General features: G+C 49.9%; 8 protein-coding genes across 8 annotated transcripts; 4 read left to right on the top strand and 4 right to left on the bottom strand.

The window, feature by feature from the left end:
- Positions 1–60: 60 nt before the first annotated feature.
- PENARI_c012G03009 (Eukaryotic translation initiation factor eIF-5A) lies at positions 61–811 on the top strand (the record flags this gene model as incomplete). The annotated part of the gene is made up of 4 exons (XM_022632851.1): positions 61–75; positions 240–506; positions 559–691; positions 741–811. 4 exons carry the CDS (start codon positions 61–63, stop codon positions 809–811), a joined length of 486 nt encoding a protein of 161 aa, XP_022487352.1.
- A 577-nt stretch (positions 812–1,388) lies between these two features.
- On the top strand, positions 1,389–4,643 carry PENARI_c012G10118 (ubiquitin-60S ribosomal protein L40; the record flags this gene model as incomplete). Its single annotated transcript, XM_022633036.1, has 10 exons — positions 1,389–1,433; positions 1,510–1,600; positions 1,653–1,762; positions 1,814–2,064; positions 2,125–2,230; positions 2,287–2,425; positions 2,476–3,301; positions 3,956–4,136; positions 4,350–4,460; positions 4,557–4,643. The coding sequence occupies 10 exons, from the start codon at positions 1,389–1,391 to the stop codon at positions 4,641–4,643; spliced, it is 1,947 nt and encodes a 648-aa protein (XP_022487156.1).
- Positions 4,644–5,009: 366 nt separating this feature from the next.
- PENARI_c012G07755 (Yip1 family protein) lies at positions 5,010–6,092 on the bottom strand (the record flags this gene model as incomplete). The annotated part of the gene is made up of 4 exons (XM_022632973.1): positions 5,010–5,094; positions 5,162–5,870; positions 5,944–5,995; positions 6,048–6,092. The coding sequence occupies 4 exons, from the start codon at positions 6,090–6,092 to the stop codon at positions 5,010–5,012; spliced, it is 891 nt and encodes a 296-aa protein (XP_022487073.1).
- A 268-nt stretch (positions 6,093–6,360) lies between these two features.
- Positions 6,361–7,735, bottom strand: PENARI_c012G00771 (TBC domain-containing protein; the record flags this gene model as incomplete). The annotated part of the gene is made up of 3 exons (XM_022632794.1): positions 6,361–7,253; positions 7,309–7,440; positions 7,489–7,735. 3 exons carry the CDS (start codon positions 7,733–7,735, stop codon positions 6,361–6,363), a joined length of 1,272 nt encoding a protein of 423 aa, XP_022487060.1.
- Positions 7,736–9,012: 1,277 nt separating this feature from the next.
- On the top strand, positions 9,013–12,985 carry thtA (the record flags this gene model as incomplete). The annotated part of the gene is made up of 5 exons (XM_022632894.1): positions 9,013–9,503; positions 9,553–9,667; positions 9,718–11,260; positions 11,318–11,490; positions 11,543–12,985. 5 exons carry the CDS (start codon positions 9,013–9,015, stop codon positions 12,983–12,985), a joined length of 3,765 nt encoding a protein of 1,254 aa, XP_022487351.1.
- Positions 12,986–13,471: 486 nt separating this feature from the next.
- On the top strand, positions 13,472–16,738 carry PENARI_c012G01763 (putative mitochondrial translation initiation factor IF-2; the record flags this gene model as incomplete). The annotated part of the gene is made up of 3 exons (XM_022632819.1): positions 13,472–13,903; positions 13,976–16,437; positions 16,495–16,738. The coding sequence occupies 3 exons, from the start codon at positions 13,472–13,474 to the stop codon at positions 16,736–16,738; spliced, it is 3,138 nt and encodes a 1,045-aa protein (XP_022487068.1).
- A 641-nt stretch (positions 16,739–17,379) lies between these two features.
- On the bottom strand, positions 17,380–18,113 carry PENARI_c012G09138 (rhodanese-like domain-containing protein; the record flags this gene model as incomplete). The annotated part of the gene is made up of 2 exons (XM_022633008.1): positions 17,380–17,760; positions 17,817–18,113. The coding sequence occupies 2 exons, from the start codon at positions 18,111–18,113 to the stop codon at positions 17,380–17,382; spliced, it is 678 nt and encodes a 225-aa protein (XP_022487307.1).
- Positions 18,114–18,595: 482 nt separating this feature from the next.
- PENARI_c012G02173 (uncharacterized protein) lies at positions 18,596–19,516 on the bottom strand (the record flags this gene model as incomplete). The annotated part of the gene is made up of 1 exon (XM_022632829.1): positions 18,596–19,516. One exon carries the CDS (start codon positions 19,514–19,516, stop codon positions 18,596–18,598), a length of 921 nt encoding a protein of 306 aa, XP_022487130.1.
- Positions 19,517–20,418: the final 902 nt, after the last annotated feature.

The following is a 20,418-nucleotide window of genomic DNA, read 5'->3' as shown; positions in this document are numbered from 1 at the left end:
CTTCCCCTCCCCATCCTAATCCCTTCTATCCTTCCTACCTCCCTTAAAAATCCATTCACCATGTCTGCCGAGGAGGTACGTTATCTTTCACTCTCGCAATTTTCTCCTGCGCTGCTTTTTCGTCAAGCCCCGCATGCGGCTTCCCCTCTCTTCGCACGAGACTACCTACCCTGGGCTCATCACCCCGCTCAATTTGGGTGAGATTGAATGAAATTGGAATCTAACATTATCTACTATAGCACGATGTCACCTTCGATTCGGCTGATGCCGGAGCTTCGCTCACCTTCCCCATGCAGTGCTCTGCTCTGCGCAAGAACGGCCACGTTGTGATCAAGAACCGTCCCTGCAAGATCATTGACATGTCCACCTCCAAGACTGGCAAGCACGGTCACGCCAAGGTTCACCTTGTCGCCACCGACATCTTCACCGGCAAGAAGCTTGAGGATCTCTCCCCCTCCACCCACAACATGGATGTCCCCAACGTCACCCGCCGCGAGTACCAGCTTGTAAGTGTTCCAAATGGTGGTTAATTTGGAACTTAGGACTGACGAATACTAGCTCGACATCACCGAGGATGGCTTCATGTCCCTGATGACCGACAACGGTGACACCAAGGACGATGTCAAGGTTCCCGACAACGAGGTTGGCCAGAAAATCGACCAGATGTTCACCAAGGAGGAGAAGGAGTGCAGTAAGTTACACTTTCTTAGTTGCTCAAGATTATTACTGATTAATCCTAGACATCGTCGTCCTGACCGCCATGGGTGAGGAGGCCGCTATGGAGTGCAAGGAGGCCCCCAAGTCCGGTTAAATAGCTCGACTCGTTACTTATTATGCCAACCTTTACGTTCCAAAAGGGCTAAAAACCCCCCAAAAATTCATCTTTCATGGTTCAACGGACGGATACGACTCCTTGAACGATATCACCGTTGCTTCAAGGTCTGTCCATCACGTAACCTTGGATTTGGGCTGGACCAAGAATTGCTTTGGTTGGCATGATGTGTGTTGTCCGAACAGTTCCGAGTCTCAGCATCTCATGATAGTGTGACGAATCAATACTCTTGCTTGACAATATATGAGATGTAAAACTCTGCCTAAAGACCTAGATCAATTTAACCACATAAATATGAATACACTTAAACTGCCTAAATTACCTAAACCACCTAAACCACTTTAACACTAAAAACCCAATGACAACTGGAGGATTACGATCTCCAAATCTTTGCAAAGTGGAGCGTCAGAATCGGCGGTCACCTGGAGGGCAGAAAAAAGTTCCGCCTCGATACTACCCTTCTCCGTCAAGACATGAACAACTTCCTTGATGGAATACGTTACCCGAGGGGTCTGTGGTCAAGAGGGATGCCGTGAGACGCGATACTATCTCGACAATGGTCTTTGGTATTGTCGGCGCGGTCACTTGCAAGCGGTATGACGTCTTCCTTCGATAACCATGAACGCGCCAGATATCAGATGGTAGTGGGAGATTTCAACTGACGGAATAACGCATAGGGCGTCCAAGTCGCAGATGATGCAGACGATTTCGGAAATCTAGGCAGACTACATCGTGTGAAGAAGGAAGCCAAGGAGAAGACGAGCAAGAGTTTGTATTGGCCGTTTCATCTAAGGAGCTCATCGCTGACTTTCGAGAAAAGCACTTCGTGGCCGTGCGGCATATACGCTTCTCCTGCAATGCTATCAACTCATTCTTTGGAAGCAAAGTCATGCCTTGGTTCATGAACAGGGTTTCCCAGAGGAACTTGAGGTGTGTGCAACAGTCTCCCTTTGACATGCATGAAAGCTCATCATATATCAGGTTGTTGTTCGTGACCTCTGGGCTCTTCGACTCCAGGACTTCACATTGAAGATCACTGATACTGAAGAAGATGATGAGACTGAAAATGAAGGTTTCAGCTCGCAGCCTGGAGAAAAAGATGGCTCTGGAGAAATTGGATTCAAACCTGATTCAAGATATGTCGAGTGGCCTCGTCTGATTGATTCCCTTGCAACATGTTATCTAGCTGCATTCTTGATGCGGCTTCCTGTCTGCGTCAGTGACTTCCACGAGTATGTATATATTCTATCTCCCCTTGAGCTTTTTCTACGATCTATACTAATCATTCCTAGGATGATCATGCGCCAGGATGTTCCCTTTGCGCGAGTCCTGGCCACCGTCCCTCGAGAAATGAGGGATAAGCTTCCTCCAGAATTGACTGGGATTCTTGAGGTCACCGTAAGTTAACCCTATCTGGAGTGGGTTTTTTTTCATGTCAACTAACCTTGTTTAAGAAACTCCCCACACCAGAGCGGTTCCATCATAGTGTTCTGGAAACAGCGGTGTTCTACCAACGCCGATTCGGAATGGCGCTTCCTGCTCTAAATTCGCCAATGGTTCTTTGCCGGCTGATCAAAAGATTAGCCTTGCCTAGTACGACATCCCACCCCAGGATCAATGTTTCTCTAGCTAACAAATTCTAGTCGAGGTATATGAAGCAACCAATACCTTACAAGACCTCCTTGGTTTCACATACACATATCCGATACCAAGCTCAAAATATGCCCGAAAAGGGCCACTTAATTTCCCCGATCTGCAAATGATTGTACTCATTGTCATTGCAACAAAGCTCCTCTTCCCATTTGATGATTTGAAAAGATACCCCACAACCAACAAGGAACCCGCAGCACAGACCATGGACTGGCCTCTATGGGCACGCGCTCAGAAACATTACGACCATGATCCGCGATTTGTCAACAAGATTGGAAAAGGAACCGCCCTTCAGGTCACAGATAAAGATGTGATGGACATGACTTCCACCCAATTGGACAACTACATGGATTGGTACGAAAGCAGCTGGCTGGATACCTCCAGAGCCCCGGATCGCCTCGCTGAGCTGTTCCCTATCAGTCGAGCAGAACCGGATATTCAGCCAGCTCCAACCGCCGCTTCGGAATCATCTTCAGCCCCTGAACCTGGTTCAATAAACTCAAAGCTCGACATTTTACTACAAACCGTCATGCAAGATATGAGAGCCAGACGGGTCATCCCTGAGGAAGATGAAGGAGCGAAGCGTCCCGGCCAGTGGTATCGTCGATATCGATGGGAATCCCAGCTCAGTGATTCTGCACGGGCTTTCTATGAACTTGCTGCCAAGCTTGCTGCAGTCCCATTGAAAACTCTTGTCCGTAGTGTGTCACTTGTTGAACACAGGATCGCAAAACTACAAGAGGACCAGGAGCGCCGGGAGTACTATAAAAGAGAGGGGATTGAGTTTGATGAAAGTGTTGATGAGGATGAGGCGCCACAGTATGAATCGGATGAGAGCGCTGATCCAATCAATAAATTGGACGAGCAGCTATATGCGATGGATGTTGATGAGGAATTCTGATGTATCACAGGCATGGCGTTGGGGCTGGATATTGCATTGGGCGTTTACCATGGGTTATTTTAAGTCATATCATGTTATTCCAGCAAGCATACTTCCAAGACTTGAAGAATCAGCTCAACAATCATCCATCCGTAACAAAATCAGGTGTACTACAGAATTGTAAACCTGGAAGTACACAATCGTGACCTGATTGGAACTGATCGACCCGAAGACCGGGGTTCACGTGACCGATGACGAAACAGGAAGCAGTTAGGGCTTAGGGTAACCCCCATCGGTCCACCTTTGCTAAGCGAGCGAAATCCTCAAATTGACAATCGACTGCTCCGCCTGGAACACAGCGACCGACAGCCGACACCAACGAGAAATCGCAACCAGTACGTGCCTTGAACCCCGTTGAACAGCATCTATGCATTGCTATAATTCACCATGCTAACATCGTCTTTTCCGCGCCTTTCCAGTGCAGATGTAGGTCATCCTGAATCCATATGTCATCATGAACCCGCGAACCACTTCCGACCGACGCGATCCCACGAGAAGGAAATTTGGACATGGACTAATACGCCTGGATATAGTTTCGTCAAGACCCTGACGGGTAAGACCATTACCCTCGACGTCGAGTCGAGCGACACCATCGACAACGTCAAGACCAAGATCCAGGACAAGGAGGGCATTCCCCCTGACCAGCAGCGCCTGATCTTTGCCGGCAAGCAGCTCGAGGATGGCCGCACCCTGAGCGACTACAACATCCAGAAGGTATGCGAACGCCTTTTCCAATCTTTGTGATTACGACCAGAAGTGGGGACTTTGGGTATTCTCGGGTTGGATCGGATTTCTTTGTCACAAGTCGACAGACAAAACACTATTATGTCCGCCGAATACGCAAGAGGAGGAAACCAAGTCGCTTCACGTTGTGGTCTTCAAATGCGCTGGAATAGTGGCTGACTTGCGATTTTTCCCGTTCTATAGGAGTCCACCCTCCACCTGGTCCTCCGTCTCCGTGGTGGTATCATCGAGCCTTCCCTCAAGGCCCTCGCCTCCAAGTACAACTGCGAGAAGGCCATCTGCCGCAAGTGCTACGTACGTTACTACCCCGCGTCATCCGCGCGCGCTCGAATATTCTGGAACTACCCCTCCAAGGCGCGGTCCGTCAACATATATACTAACGTTGACTAGGCTCGTCTCCCTCCCCGTGCCACCAACTGCCGTAAGAAGAAGTGCGGCCACACCAACCAGCTCCGCCCCAAGAAGAAGCTCAAATAAGCGACTCGCTCCTCGGTGTTGTGCTCGGTGTGCTGTGGTGCAGAACCCAGTGCAGGGGAATGGCTGGGCTGCTACATGGAGAGGTTTACAAATGGCGTTAGATATGATGAAACAATCAATGCAGCCTCAGTCATACTGTTCTTAGTTGGCTCCTCTCGACGACCAAAAGTGCACTCCATGAAATGAAATGTGTAAAATTTCAAAATAACGAATTGTTACTTCCATTGCAATCGATAAATACACGGGTACAATACATTGCATGCTTTGAACATGAAACATGCCTAGAATTCTCGAAGAGTTGCTAACCCTGCTGCCTGAGCAAGACTGATGGAATGACCAGTATTCCAGACCCGAATACTCCCCGACTTATGCCCTGAACATCATCCCCCGCTTGGCGTCAGTCTTGTCATCAGCGGCTGGCTCCTTGTTCTTGGAAACAGGGCTTCCGTGCCTAGTAGATCGGTCAATTAGCTGTCCTTCCGACTCAGTAAATAAAAGGGACATAGGAATGAACTCACGCAAAGAAAAGCACCTTGATAGCGATAGCCAAACCAGCATGCAAAACAACAACCAAGATCAAAAGGATCTTGCTGGCCTTCGCATCCGTAGCATTCAGCACGGGATAAAGATTCCTCAGCAAGAAAAACACCGTCCAAGCAAATCCAACCCCAACAAGCGCCCAGTTAAGTGCTGTCAACGGACTCCAGCTAACCAGCGCAACACCAATCCAAACCAGATTGGAATATCCATACAGAGCCCAGCACTCAATAAGATCAGCCGTCGAGCTTCCAAACCAGCGCAGCGCTCCCCACAGCGCAATAGGCAGAATACCAGTGTATCCATAGATCAACCCGGCAGCACCAGACAACAAGGTAAAGTCATACTCGAAATGCTTGTCGTCATTGTTCGACAGCCATTGCGAGATCGTGCCGGTCAAGAATAGAATCACAACCACCGTAGTCGCGATCCAGATCGGCCCGTACAGGTCTGCGTTGCCTTCCAGAACATCCAGGAAATTGGTGCGCGGGTACAGGGCTGCTACGCACCGCCGGAAGACTTCGTTCGTGTCGACATCGAAGAATTGCTCGTAGTAGTGCATCGACCACCAGCTGTGCTTGGTTGGCGTGCCGCCAGGGGACCGGTCCCGGCCGCGGGATGAGCTGCCGCCGCCCAGGAACGGGGCGTGGTCGCCTTGGGCTTTGGCGGTTCTTGGGTCATTTTCGAAGTCTGGTTGGGAGGGGGTGGACTGGTTAGAGAAATGTGCTGTTGTGAGCTTCCGGAGGTGTAGTTCTGGACTCACTGGAGGGGTGGAATTCGAGGTCCTCTTGCAGGTCGGTGTGTCCGAGGTCGCCCTGTTGGCGCGTTAGATGGATTATTTGGGATATTGGGTTATTTCGCGCTTACCTCTGCGTCCACGTCGACTACGACGTCGTATCCTCGGTTCGCCATTGTGGTCGGGTTTGAGGGGAGCTGTTGGAAGGGGAGTTGTTAAGTGTACACATCAGCTTCCGCTGATAAAGCCACCGCTCAGCCACAGCTGCGGGTACTTTGCCGTGTCTTTACCAACATTAGTGACCTCTACTGTATATTTGAAGTTAATTATTTGGCTGATTCGTTTTGTGGAAAGTGTTCATTAGCAGAATTAGATTGTATTATTACTTTTTAGATGACTTCTTCATAATCGTACACGCGGTAAACTCCAAGGTGACACTTGTGTTCATTGAAGAGAAGAAATCCACCTCCGAATCACTTTTTGAACTCGAGCAGCATAGGACAAGATAGCATTGTCCAATCCCTTCTTTCGGAGGTAGATGGACGCCGCTCCTACCAAAATAGCCAATGCCACAGAGCCAACTGAGCGACGATGGCTCCACACAAAGTCGAGAGCCTGTTTCTTGCGCTCCTCATAGCGAAGCTGTCGGGTCTGTTGATCAAACAGATACACTGCATCTTCTACTGCATATTCTTGATATGGATCTCGTGAAGTTTTGAGCACGCTGCACCAAGGAATATGTTTCCAAGCACCGAGCGGCAAGGATTCTGGTGGGTGGTCCTTGAAGAGCTTTGTCGCATTCTGGATGTGGCCATCCAAATCAAGCGGGTTTGGGAGCTTGGAAAGTGTGAAGTGGAGCATTTCAGGTTCGTCTTCGGGGATGTCTAACAGCTCTTTCTTCCTCGACAGGATCATTGCTGCAAAAAGGTAGATTGCAACGACAGGTTCCCGGGCTAGAAGGAAGTCAAAAAGTCGAGCAATGTTGCTGTATTCTTGGATGTCATGGGCGTAAAGAGTAAGAGTGGCTGCGAGAGCGAAGAAGGGTTGGATATTGCCAAGGTGTCGCCGTAGTTCGGTGTCTGTTGTTTCGATGATGGCAGGAATTAAGTGCAAATGTTTCACGGCTGGTGAGAGTGATGGAAGCATGTAGTCTCTGATGCGGAAGAGCGAGATTTGTGCCACAGCTGGCACGGCCTTCTTCTCGCCCAATACCAGAAGAAGAACTTGGACTATGTCGTGATATCCTTGGAAATAGCATAACATTGGATAGTTCCTAAGGACTTGGGTGATCAGTTTTGATAGTTGATTTTTCTTGTTTAGAAGTTCTGCTTCCGGCGCTATAGATCGAGTCAGTCATAACGTTCGTAGTGTTTAAAGATCGATACGACGAACATTTTGGGTAGTAAACGAATGACCTGTTGACGTCGAGTTCTACCTGATCTTCATCAACATGCCGTGGAAGCTTATCACTTGGAACAGGTTCGTCATGTCGTGATTTTTCATCGCATCGTAAAAGAATGGGCCCTGTTTGTTGGTCAACATCCGCACTGCTTTCTTATTCGGCCGACTTACATGCTACCTGCCGCAATTCATCCTCCATCAACCCGCCTTCGGACGTTGCTAATGACGCTAATGCTTCTAGATCACGCGAACTGCAAGCTTGACGAATAGCTTTCGCCTTCTCTGACTTGGCACTCGCTATTTGTTGTGATCTCGAGGATGGCGTGGACTCATCGGTCTCATTAGAGTTATCAGAGTCCATGCCTTCCAATGAAGCAGTGGAACTCGCATCTTTCAGTTCCATTTCAGAATATTCCATCCTGGTTGGTTTTAAGGGGGCTGCTTCCCAAAGGCTTTGTTCGACCGGGATCAACAACAGCCAGCATGCATGCACAGCAAGTAACAAATGTTGAGCCTGGTTTGCTTTTTCAGACGAAACTTCTGCGATAATGACGTTGCTTTTCCGGCGACACTGCTCAAGTTATCGACAACTGGTCGATATAGATCGAGCTTGATCTCTTCACCTTCTGACACAACCATGCAACGGCGTGTTGAAATGGCTTTAAGCCAAGAGAACACAACAGAGGGCTTCGCTTTCAGCTCGATGCGCATACATCCAGATGTGGAGTGAGAATGCAGAAGGCGGCAGTGCAGACACTCCCGCCAAGTGGCCTGAGGCACCACTCGGCAACGTGACATGATTTCGACAACATCACCTGTGCTCTGCTGGGGGTCTGCATACGATCGCTTTGCGAGTTTGATCGCATTCCTTGGGCACAGCTGTGCTTAGTGCTGCAGACTCAGTGTCCCTGAATTGGTCGATTTCTCCTCGGTGGTGACAGCCCAGGCATTGCGGAGCTTGTGGGCTTCGGCGTTAAGCAGTTCCTAGGGACAACGTGAATCTGGCTAACAGAGCCTTCACATCTGCCTGGAGCTTAGGAATCAATGCAATAGGTTACAGCCGATGCCCATAGGTCCCTTTGGTTCTTTTGATACCTAGGAAGAGGTCCGGCCAAGCTGTACGTCGAGCATCGGATTGCCTTGGGAGGTACATGTTAACACAGAGACCAACAGGGCTTGTCTGGAATACCAATATTTGCTGCTGGGACCAGGCTGTATTGAGGGTCGCATTTGCGTTCTTCTAATCTCTGCGCAATTGCACCAATATCGAATGTCCCAGTTTCATGGATTGCATTTGATATACCCTAGGCGGTATCAATTGAAAAAATATCTGGAGTGCGCTTTCCTCAAGCCTACTAGGGTCTGCGGCTGATAACCGGTCACCTGGGCCTCTTGATTTTACATCCTTGGGTAGCGCAGCGCGTCTTCGATATCGCGTATTTCTCGCACTCGCGTCTTCTTTCCTTTTCTCCCCGCACTCTGTTTACCTTCATCTTCTGGTTCCCTGAACCTTTGTGCTCTGGTACTCTGCTCTCATACTCTACTCACATACCCTGCTGTCATAACCTGCCCTCATAACTTGCTCTCATACCCTGCTCTCATACCCTTCTCTCATATCCGTTCCCTGTGTGTTCTCATATCGTTCCCCAACCGTTTTGCCCCATTTGCCCCATTTGACTTTTCATACAAGTCACCATGTCCGATGTGGCTGATTCTGGGGCTAACCCAGAGCCGATGGAGATGACAGGGCTTCTAACCCAGCCCGTCCTCCCCAGCCCTGTCATCAACTGGATACTCCCCGCGCGTGTTCGAAGCAAAGAGCACAACGATGTTGTCTTTGTCGGCGAGAGGCGTATCCAGGTCAAGGAGGCACTCCCCAGTGGAAATCTCGCAGATGTCTTCGAGAAGAATGACCTTACTGGCTCACCTCTTGGAGCCAAGGTTATTAACGTCGGCACTCAGCTGCCTTGGGAAACCCAGGAAGCCCGCTCAGCCCGGTCAATTGGACGCATGGAAGCAGAGACTCTAGCCCCTCAGATCCTATTTCTCGCTTTGGATTCGAACGAGCTCCTCTTTATGTACTGCGCTGCTGGAACAGAAGATCCATTCGTCACTCACTACCGACCACTGCCCCGCGATGTCAATACCTCTGAAAAATATGGCCGACACATCGCGGTTGACCCGAAGTACGTATCATCTTCGAGTTCTGCTATTATTGAAAACTAACAGGATTAGGTCACGCGCGGTCGCAGTCAGTGCATCGCGTAATTTCTTCGGAATTATGTGGTTGAATTCTTCCGATGACCTCCAGCTGCAGATGATCCAGGGAAGGCTGCATCCAATTCAATCGGTACGCTGCAGTTGCCCTTCAAAGAGGCTGGACTAATAATCTTCAAACAGGAAAATTTTCTTAAAGTGAACGGGGATATCCTGTTCATGGAATTCCTGTATCCCAAAGCCGTCGATGACAAAAGAATAATCCTACTTCTTATCATTCACAAAGAATACACAACTCAGGCTCTGTTCTATGAATGGGATGAGCTTCGCATGGACGAGCGCCTTTCTCCCAACATCACAACCATTTCTCTGCCTGCACAAGACTCCCTACCTACTATGATTGTTCCCTTGGCCAAGGAATCATCATTCCTGCTCATCACCACAACATCAATGGCAATGTACACACCTCATAGCATGAATCGCCCTATGAGATACCCACCCATCATCCCCGATACCGATCCTTCTCAGATCGGGCTATGGACCCGCTGGGCAAGACCTTCCCGAAATTGGCTTTACAGCCAGCGATACGATGGTATCTTTTTGTGTCGAGAGGATGGGTGGATTTATTATCTTGAGTTTGGCAATGAGGGCGAACTTGAAACCCAGACCTCTCTGGGTCAGCTCCACTGTGATGTTGACACTGCATTCGATGTTTTGGATATGGGCCACGAAGGTGGCGACTTCATACTCGCTGCTGGAAGCCACGGCGACGGTGGTCTGTTTGTTCAAGAGGCACGAGACCACCCGAGATGTGTCCAGCGTTTCCTCAACTGGGCACCGGTCACCGATGCCGTTGTTGTGCCTTCATACTCGCGAGACCCCTCCAAAGCTGATCAAGCTCATGATCGGCTATTTGTCTGTTCTTCCTCTTCTACGGGAAATGGCGCGATTACCGAACTGCGATATGGAGTCGAGGCTCAGATTGGCGTTGCCGTCGCATTGGGTGAATTTTCGAACATTCGTGATATGTGGGCGATGGCAAAGGAGATGACTGGCGAAATTTACCTCATGATTACCGATCCAATTTCCTCATTGCTCCTTCACACTACTTTCGACTGGAAGGACGGAATCTCTGCCCTCCAGGATGGTATTGGCTTTGACACTGAACAGACGTTGGCAACAGGCTCTACGCGTAGTGGTTTTGTCGTTCAGGTCACAGAAAGAGCCACATACATTTCTAAGCCTGATGATCCTTCCTCCAGTCAATGTGTTCCGCATGAACCTTCTCATGTTATTAGTGCAGTTACAGTTGATAAGGCAGACTCTCTGATTATCATGACTGTCAGCAGCCCAAGTGGGATGTTCCTTCGTCTCGTCAAGATCCTTGAAAACGCTTCTTTGTGTCATCCTGTGGATCCAATTCCTCTCCAGAAAACGCCCATCTCTATCTTATACCAGAATTGGGGCGCTACTGGGCTTATCTTCCAGGGCACCAGTGATGGCACAGTGCTAGTCTTCCACGTCAGCAACGACGGTTTTTGTGTTAACCAACTCGCCAAAGTTAGTATCTCAGTCGATGTTGAAGACGACATATCAAGAGCAATCGACAGCCTTGCTGTTATTCGCATGTCTACTGGCCGTGAATCCAGTGCATTCCTTTTCTGCGGTCTTCGAAGTGGCATACTTGTGCCATTTGAGATAAAAGTAAACGGCTTTGGTCTTCATAGTGGGTCGTTCTCTTTCGGGGCCATCTTGCATGTTTCTAACATATTTTGGTCTCTAGGGCTGGATCAACAAGCACCAAGACATATTGGGAAGACCTCAATAATGCTCAAGGCTCTAGAAACTTTTGCCTTGTTCTCTTGTGGCGGTGAGCTCTGGCGTATTTCATACGCCTCCGACAGCAATCCCTCTGATTATTTCCTGTCTCGTGTCTGGATCACCGATCAAAGCTGGGTAGGTCTAACCCATCCATTCCGTCCTTGATCGTGACTGACACTCATGTCAGCCCGCATATTTCCCTACCGCCATTTCCAGCTTTGACCTTGTTGCGGTAAAGGATCCGGAGACTGGCTTCACAAGTGTAGTCTTGTTCTGCTTTGCCGACGACAACCTTCTAGTCTGTTCTCTGGATCACGAGACCAAAACTGTTCCACGACGCATTGATGTCCCAGGAAATCCCAACAAGCTGACTTATTCAAAACACATTCGACATCTCGTTGTTTCCTACTCCATCACTGAGCCCCAACTTGAATCAAATCCTCTTGGACGTGCCACAAAGTCATATATTGAATTTGTGGACCCGGATTCCCAGAACCCTGTTACTCGTAGTGACAGGTTGGCGACGTCGGAGGGCCTGATCCCATGGAGACCAAGCGGATCATCCGGGGAGAAGATCACCTGCATCTTTGACTGGACTGCCCAAAAGAATGGCAATGAATATCATCTTATTGCAATTGGGACATCGCTGCCCATACCTGATGACCCCAATGACCTCCAAGGTCGGGTCTTGCTCCTGCAGGCTTCTCGGGATCCCAACACTCCAGAGCAGATCAATTGTGTTGACAAATACATGCAAATGTTAGACAGACCAGTTTATGCGATGGCGGCATACCGTGACAGCCTGATTGTTGCCTCTGGAAAAAGACTTTTCCCGGTAGCTGCGAGGAACTCCGAGGTGAAATGGTCTCGAGATATCACCGCTGTTCTTCCATCTCCAGCCGTCGCAATGACGGTGCAGGGGAACTTGATTTATGTTACAACATCTCGCAGTTCTATCTTGGTCTACGAGATTGTCAAGGGGGATATCGTGCACGTCGCGTCTGATGCTATCGCTCGCGATGGCTTGTCGCACACCTTTATCAATGGACATGGCGAGCAGTCAGATATGATTTTCGTGAGCACTCGAGGTGGTGCTGTCCAGGTTTTTAATGATCTGGATGCGAACAATTACAAGGATTTCCCTACTCTTACAGCTCGGCCGTCGGCTGATCTCCCTGTCTCAATGTTGAGACTCGTCCAAGGCAGCAAGTCCCCGCCGCTGTTGTCCACTACTACCACCTTGTATGGCTTTGCCCTCAATGGATCAGTCTACCGCATGCTGGTCCTTAAAGAAAACGAAAGGCGTCTTCTCGAGTGTCTCCTCAAATTGTGCCTCAGGGACCATGCTATCTGTCCATCTTTGTCGGCCAGGAAACGCCACATCGCCGCAGCTAAAGATTTTGCAACCACCATGCATATTGATGGGAACATTCTGGCTCGTCTCGCCGAGCGCGATGAACAATATCTGAAGGAAATGCTTGCCCAGTACTCTGTGAAACGGGCAGGAACTCCACTGGCTGCCCTGGCCGACGAGTTCTATGAGGCGGCTCGAGGCGTCTTTGGAGAATCTGAGAACCATACCCTGGCTGTGTTCAACTGGCTTCGGGCAGTTCTGCACATCGAATTTTGAATTTCAATCGTAACTTAGTCCAACTGTGAAGAAGCGTAAGCACATATGTCGGAGTTGTTCAGATTTCGGAGTAGGTGGTATGTACCGAGTGGCCAACAAATGTCAAAATCCTGTATGATTTCATATTCTGCTTCTGCTAGTCAATTCCTCTAGTAAATCAGTAGATTTGAGATTAAAAACTGCCCACAACGGCTGTAACTCAAGCTTGTGGAGGAAGTGAAGTCAGACAGACTGCTTTGTCCCCACCGTCAATGATTCTTCCCGAAATTCTTTTCTCTCCCACACCCCTCCCTTGGCCCACCTTAGAGCTCTCTGCCTTTCTTTCCGGGGATTGTCTATTTGATTCATTTGCTTTGTGGCCTTTGAGTTTTTTTATTACCCACGCAAATAAACGGTTAGCTCCGTTTGTGCGCCCACTACACTCCCTCCGGTCGCCACTCGAATCGGACCTTACACAGACACGAAAGAACGTCGAATCTCGACAACATGGCGCCTAAGAAGAAGGGAAATAAGAGACAGGAGGAGGACTGGGAGGCTGACCTCGGCGAGTCTGCCCCCGCCGCTGATGCTCCGGCCGAGGAGCCCCAGGAAGGTGCCGGCGATGAGGAGGCTGCTCCCGTCGGTGGCCTCATGGCTGCTCTCCGGAAGAACAAGGCCAAGAAGGCTAAGAAGGGAAAGCAGAATGACTTCGTCGAGGGCGAGGACGCCCCCGCTACCGGTGACGACCTGGCCAGCAAGCAGCCTGAGGAGGGCAACTTCGATGACGACGATGTTTTCGCTGGAAAGAAGACCAAGCCCATTAAGGATATTCCTCAGCCCGCAGCTGAAGAGCCTGAGAGCGGCGAGTTCCGCGTGAAGAGTAAGAAGGAGAAGGAGCGCGAGAAGAAGGAGAAGGAGAAGCAGCGTAAGAAGGAGCAGGTATGATATCAATTTTCCATGCTGATATAGCTGTGATAAATTTGCTGACCTGTTACTTTTCTATTTACATAGGCCGCCACAAAGAAGAAGGTTGCTCCTCCACCCAAGGCCGAGACAGCCAAGCCTGCCGCTGAGGTCAAGAAAGACGAGCCCGCCCCTGCACCGGCTGCCGAGACTGGTGGCAAGAAGAAGAAGCTTCCTCCTCACCTGGCAGCTCTCCAGAAGCAACAGGAGCTTCTCCGACAGCAGCGTGAGGAAGAGGAGCGGATTCTAGCCGAGGAGAAAGCCGCCGCAGCCAAGCAGAAGCTCCTCGATGACGAGGAAGAGCGGAAGCGGGAAGAGGCCCGTCAAAGGAAGAAGGAGAAGGAGAGAGAGAAGAAGGAGCAACTCCGCAAAGAAGGCAAGCTTCTTACCAAGGCTCAGCGCGAGGCCAAGGAGCGTAACGATATGCGCATGAAGCAGATGCTGGCGTCTGGTGTCAAGGTGGCTGGTCTTGAGGATGCCGGCGAGAAGAAGCGCCCCATCTACGAGAACAAGAAGAAGAAGGCCGGTAAGAAGCAGGAGGAGGATCTCGAGGCTGCCGCTGCTCGTGCTCAGGCTAAACGTGAGGCTGAAGATGCCCGCCGGAAGGAGGCTGAGGAGAAGGCCAAGGCCGAGGCTGCTGCTGCTGCTGCTGCCGCCGCCGCTGCTGGTCCTGAGGATGACGATGCCGTTGACGACTGGGAGGCGGCTGCCGACGAGGAAGTAAAGGACAGCTGGGATGCTCCCTCCGACGAAGAGGAGGAGAAGCCCGCTGAGGAGGCTCCTGAGGCCGAGAAGAAGGCTGATGAGGAAGAATCCGAGTCGGACTCTGACGAATCATCTGACGAAGACTCATCCGAAGATGAAGAGCAGTCTGCTAACCAGCGGGCTGTTGCTGCACGAAAGGCCGAGGCCGCAGAGCGCAGAAAGAAGCAGCACGAGGAGGCCCTAGCAGCTCGTTCCAAGGACGATCTCCGCTCTCCTATTTGCTGTATTCTTGGTCACGTCGATACTGGTAAGACCAAGCTTCTTGACAAGATTCGTCAGACCAACGTGCAGGAGGGTGAAGCCGGTGGTATTACCCAGCAGATCGGTGCCACTTACTTCCCCGTCGATGCTCTGAAGACGAAAACTGCTGTTGTGAACAAGGACGGCAAGTTCGAGTTCAAGATCCCCGGTCTGTTGATCATCGATACACCTGGTCACGAGTCTTTCTCCAACTTGCGTTCAAGAGGTTCTTCGCTTTGCAACATTGCTATCCTGGTTGTTGATATTATGCACGGTCTCGAGCCTCAAACTCTCGAGTCTATGCGTTTGCTGCGTGACCGCAAGACTCCTTTCATTGTCGCACTGAACAAGATCGATCGTCTGTACGGCTGGAAGAAGATTGACAACAACGGCTTCGAGGACAGCCTGAACATGCAGAACAAGGGCGTCCAGAACGAGTTCCGCACTCGTCTCGAGGCTACCAAGCTTGCTTTCGCTGAGCAAGGTTTCAACTCTGAGCTTTTCTTCGAGAACAAGTCCTTGTCTCGCAACGTCTCCCTGGTTCCCACCTCCGCCCACACTGGTGAGGGTATTCCCGATATGCTGAAGCTCCTGACCAGCCTGACCCAGGAGCGTATGACCAACGCTTTGATGTACCTGTCCGAGGTTGAGTGTACCGTTCTGGAAGTCAAGGTCATCGAGGGTCTCGGTACCACCATTGACGTTGTCCTGTCTAACGGTGTTCTCCGCGAGGGTGATCGTATTGTAATGTGTGGTCTCAATGGACCTATAACAACCAATATTCGAGCACTTTTGACACCGGCGCCGCTCAAGGAACTGCGTCTGAAGTCTCAATACGTTCACAACAAGGAGGTTAAGGCCGCCCTTGGTGTGAAGATTGCTGCCAATGACTTGGAGAACGCCATTGCCGGTTCTCGTATGCTTGTCGTCGGCCCCGATGACGATGAGGAGGACCTCGAGGAGGAGGTCATGTCCGATCTCGAGAACCTGCTGAGCCGTGTCTCCACTGACCAGCGTGGTGTCACTGTCCAGGCCTCCACTCTTGGTTCGCTTGAGGCTCTTCTGGAGTTCCTCAAGGTGTCTAAGATCCCCGTTGCCAACATTTCCATTGGTCCCGTCTACAAGCGTGATGTTATGATGGCAGGAACCATGCTTGAGAAGGCCAAGGAGTACGCTGTCATGCTTTGCTTCGATGTCAAGGTCGACAAGGATGCCCAGGCTTACGCCAACGACATCGGTGTCAAGATCTTTACCGCAGATATCATTTACCACCTGTTCGATGACTTCACTGCCCACATGGCCCAGCTCACCGAGCGGCGCAAGGAGGAGGCTAAGCTTCTTGCTATCTTCCCCTGTGTCATCAAGCCCGTTGCCGTCTTCAACAAGACTGACCCCATTGTCATCGGTGTTGATGTTCTTGAGGGAAGTCTGCGACTCCACACTCCGTTGGCTGCGATCCGCACCAACGCCGCTGGTGTCAAGGAAATTGTCGATATCGGCAGAGTGTAAGTTTGCTACCATTACCCATTTTACCATTTGATTGATTTCTAACGATGTTACAGGACATCCATTGAGCGTGACCACAAGCCCGTCCCCGTCTGCAAGCGCGGTCAACCCTCCGTCGCCGTCAAGGTCGAAGCCCCCAACCAGCCCATGTACGGCCGCCACCTCGAAGAGAAGGACCAGCTCGTCTCGCACATCTCCCGTGCCAGTATCGACACCCTCAAGGAGTTCTACCGTGCGGAGGTGTCGATGGAAGAGTGGGCTCTTGTCAAGAAGCTCAAGCCCGTCTTCGACATTCCTTGATTTCGTCCCTATGGCATTTATCCGGGTGTTCAGGATTTCTTCTCAGAGCTAAAGAAGGCCTTCGAACTTCGGACCCATTTTAGCCTTGCGGGATCACTCTTTTCCCTCGCGAATTTAATGATGACATCCTAGTGAGTGGCGAACTTGTTCTCCGTTGGCCTCCTCTGTTCTCTGTTATGGCACTGGCCAGGAGGAAGCGGATCTAAAACCTTTGAGCTATGACAATTGCTATCAAAAGCGGAAAAGTTATTTTGTCTTGATTGCGATTTGAACATACAATGAATTACCACGACTTGATGGATGAACAGAGAGAGAAGTCGCCTGTACATGATATAGGAAAAGCAGGGCCTGGTTAATACCAGATCTTTTGTTCTGTTAGTGAATTGAATTGATATTGCTAGACTATGTTCCAGCTTTCATCGGTACATCGTAAGGTCAGTTGAAGGCAAGTCTTGGATAGTTACTTTCAGAATCGAGATAGACCAAAGTCCTCTTGTTCCATTCTTGATGTAATAGTTATGTATGTACAAACCCTAGTAACTCTACTTTGTTACTCTTCACACAAGGCAACCAGCCCAAGACAAATTCATATCACAACATAAATACCTAACATCAATATATTATCATCCCCTCAAATTTAATCAATAATCCTCCCCATCCCACTTCTCAACCTTCCCTCCATTCTTTTCCCAATCCAGCCAAGACCCCCAATAAACCCCAACAGACTTAGGATCATACCCAGCCTGCACAGCCAACTGCGCCGCAGCCTTAGCACGCACACCAGCTTTACAATAGAAAACCATCGTCTCGCCCTCTTCAGCAACAGGCTTCGCAAACCCAAACCGAGTCTCGAACTCGTCGGGCGTTAGGTACATCGCGTCCGGTTGCGAGGCGAGCGGAATAGAGACTGCCGAGGGAATTATGCCCGTTCCTGTTAGTTCGGCTGGTTCGCGGACGTCGATTAGGTGGATTTTTGGTTTGTGGGTTGGGCTGTCTGCGGAGGCGGGGAGGGAGGCGTTTATCTTTTTTCTATTAGCTTTTTGGTGTATGGTTTATAGTTCGTTTGAAGATTGCATACCTCTTCGAATCCCCAGTACCGGAGGCTGTCTGCACTGGCATCATCGCTGTTTGACCGCGTCTGAACCTGCGGGTTCTTGCCGTTCAACAAAATCTTCCTGGGAAGGCTGCATGATGTCGCCGAGGAATTGAGTGAAACTCGTGTCTTCGTGGTGGTGGACAGTCCTCTTGTTGATGCGGAGATGTATAACCGCTGGAAAGCGGCGGCCGGTGCCGCATTGCGAGGCGAAATTCTGGCTGTAGCGGATGAGAGTGTGATGGCAGAACGCCGGATATTTGATGATAATGTTGAGGCCATTGTTTCGGGCTGAGATCTTGAAGTTCTGGGGTGTTGCTTGGAGTCGCGAGTTCCGAGGTTGCGGATCAGTTGGGTGATGTCAGTATTTGCCGGTGGTTACCGCCTACTTGGATTGGATATACCGTGTGCTACGATGGAGGGATCTGGGAATTAAGTTACACCATTTAAGTTTCCACTATTTAACATTCCACCGTGTAAGACCTATCCTTTAAGCTCCCGTGCTTTAAAATTTAAGTGTTCATAGTTCCAAAGCTATAATTCTACCGCTTCTTTCTAAGACCGACTAAGTTAGCAACGTGGTTCGTACTATTCGGAACCCTAGTCCATTATTTATAGTATGGGATGAATAATCTAACATACCCTCTACAATAGCGAGAGATACATGAGGAGAAGTGACCTCATACGAAGTCTATTAATATATAATATATCGTTTCCAATAGCTTGTTTAGCTGAACAAACAACCAATACATACAAGGGTATCATTAAACGGCCTGCCACATTAATATTGCCACGCCTATAGCCAATGGATTAGTGAGCGAGAGGCCGGTAGGCGCAGAATTCTTGCTGCTAGTAGTTGAGCCCGTAGTATTGCCTGCGGTTTCAGTTCCATTAGAGCTCGAAGCAGCGCTAGTAGTTGAGCCCGGAGTAGTGCCTGCAGTTTCAGTGCCACTAGATGATGAATTGGAGGACGATGAAGGTGATGGCTTGGGACACAAGTTGTTATACACAAACTGCTCAGGGGAGCCACTACAAGCGGTCACAGACCCAGCATTAAATGTGCCGTTCGGATACATCCAGCAACTGCCCGAGGCATACGGCGAGTTGCCAGGATTCTTCGGATTAAAGACGACATAGCTGCAGGAATCGGCCTTTGCACATTGACTCAAGCAGTTCGATGCACCCGTACTAGCAGTACAATCGTCAAAGCAGTCACCAGGCGTCGGGTACCCGCAGACCGAGGCAATAGCAGAGGGAGTCGCGGTGGCGGCGCAGGCGCCAGCAGTGGTGGTTGCGCTCCCGCCAGCACACACGGGCTGGCTGTAGACGGACAGGCTGGGATTGGTGCAATCCGTACTACCTTTGCTCGCATCGAAGGTTTCACCAGGGTACAGCCAGCACGTGCCGGTGCCGGTGTTAGGGTTGCCGGCAGAGAAGATAACAAAGTCGCAGGGAGGGTGAGCGTTACAATAGTCCCAGCAGGAGGCCCTGCTGTCGATGGCGACGGCAAAGTTTGGGCCAGGTTCCGGGTAGCTGCAGAGACTGGCGATGGGGGACGCTGTACAGCTTGGTGCCGCGGCAGTAGTGGTAGTGGACGTAGCAGAATTCGCTATGGATTCAGTAAGGACTGCTAGAACCCGTGGAACTAATAGGGCGATAGAGACCCAGAAAGGAGCGGTCTTCATGGTAGCGAGCGTAGGTAAGGAAATAAACGTGCCCGAAACTAGGAGAAGTATCAATATTCAATCAGGAGCGCTCACTACGAATGGTCCTGCCTATTTATACATAGGCAGAAAGGGGTAATAAGCCTTGTCGGGATTTGATATCACGTGGTAGTAGTGCAGGTTATGTTAGAGGCCTCAGACATGATAGGCGGACATACTGTATTCCGTAGTAAGTAACGGCCTCCATGGCCTGAGCGAGGGCACCGAGCCAGCTGGGACCCGCTCATGTTCGCTCCGTGAGCTGCTCATTTCCCGAGGCGGCAGTTTTACCGTCACCTACTTTACTAAAGAGTTCTATTTGGGAAGAATTTTATATAGTGATTCCCAGTGTCCATTAGACGGGCAAGTAGGATGGGAATATACTTACAAAGGGCTTGAAGTGTTTTTCAAGGTATATATCTGTGGATGATGGGGATCTAGTGTAGATATATAGTGGTGCATATACTGATTGACAACAAGAACACAGAACTCATAAATCCAATAGTCTAATACAAATGATGAGAGTTGAAATACAAAACAGGCTGATATAAGAGAAGGGTCACTGAAAAAAGATGAATTAATATTATTCTAAAGTGCATGGCTCTAAAAGTAGTCCCCTGGGCAGAAAAGAAAGAAGGACCCCCCAGCGACCTCCAAAGGCCAGATAATCATAAACACACTGGGGATATCTTTGCACAATGGTATACAAGCTTTCCCAGAAAAAGGGAAAGACAATACTCTAGAGCGTCCGTCATACATGAAAAGAAGATATCAAGAAAGAAAAGAAGAAGAAGAATTCATCAATGGGCCACCCCATCTCCAGGACAGGAAGGCAATGTAAAAAAAGGCAACCAAGCCCTTCTCTACCCGGAGAACGGGGCTGG

This window comes from Penicillium arizonense (genome assembly GCF_001773325.1).
Source record: "Penicillium arizonense strain CBS 141311 chromosome Unknown PENARI_contig012, whole genome shotgun sequence".
Taxonomy (NCBI): domain Eukaryota; kingdom Fungi; phylum Ascomycota; class Eurotiomycetes; order Eurotiales; family Aspergillaceae; genus Penicillium; species Penicillium arizonense.
The sequence above is the reverse complement of the archived record's forward strand: the minus strand, read 5'-3'. Positions and strand labels throughout refer to the sequence as shown.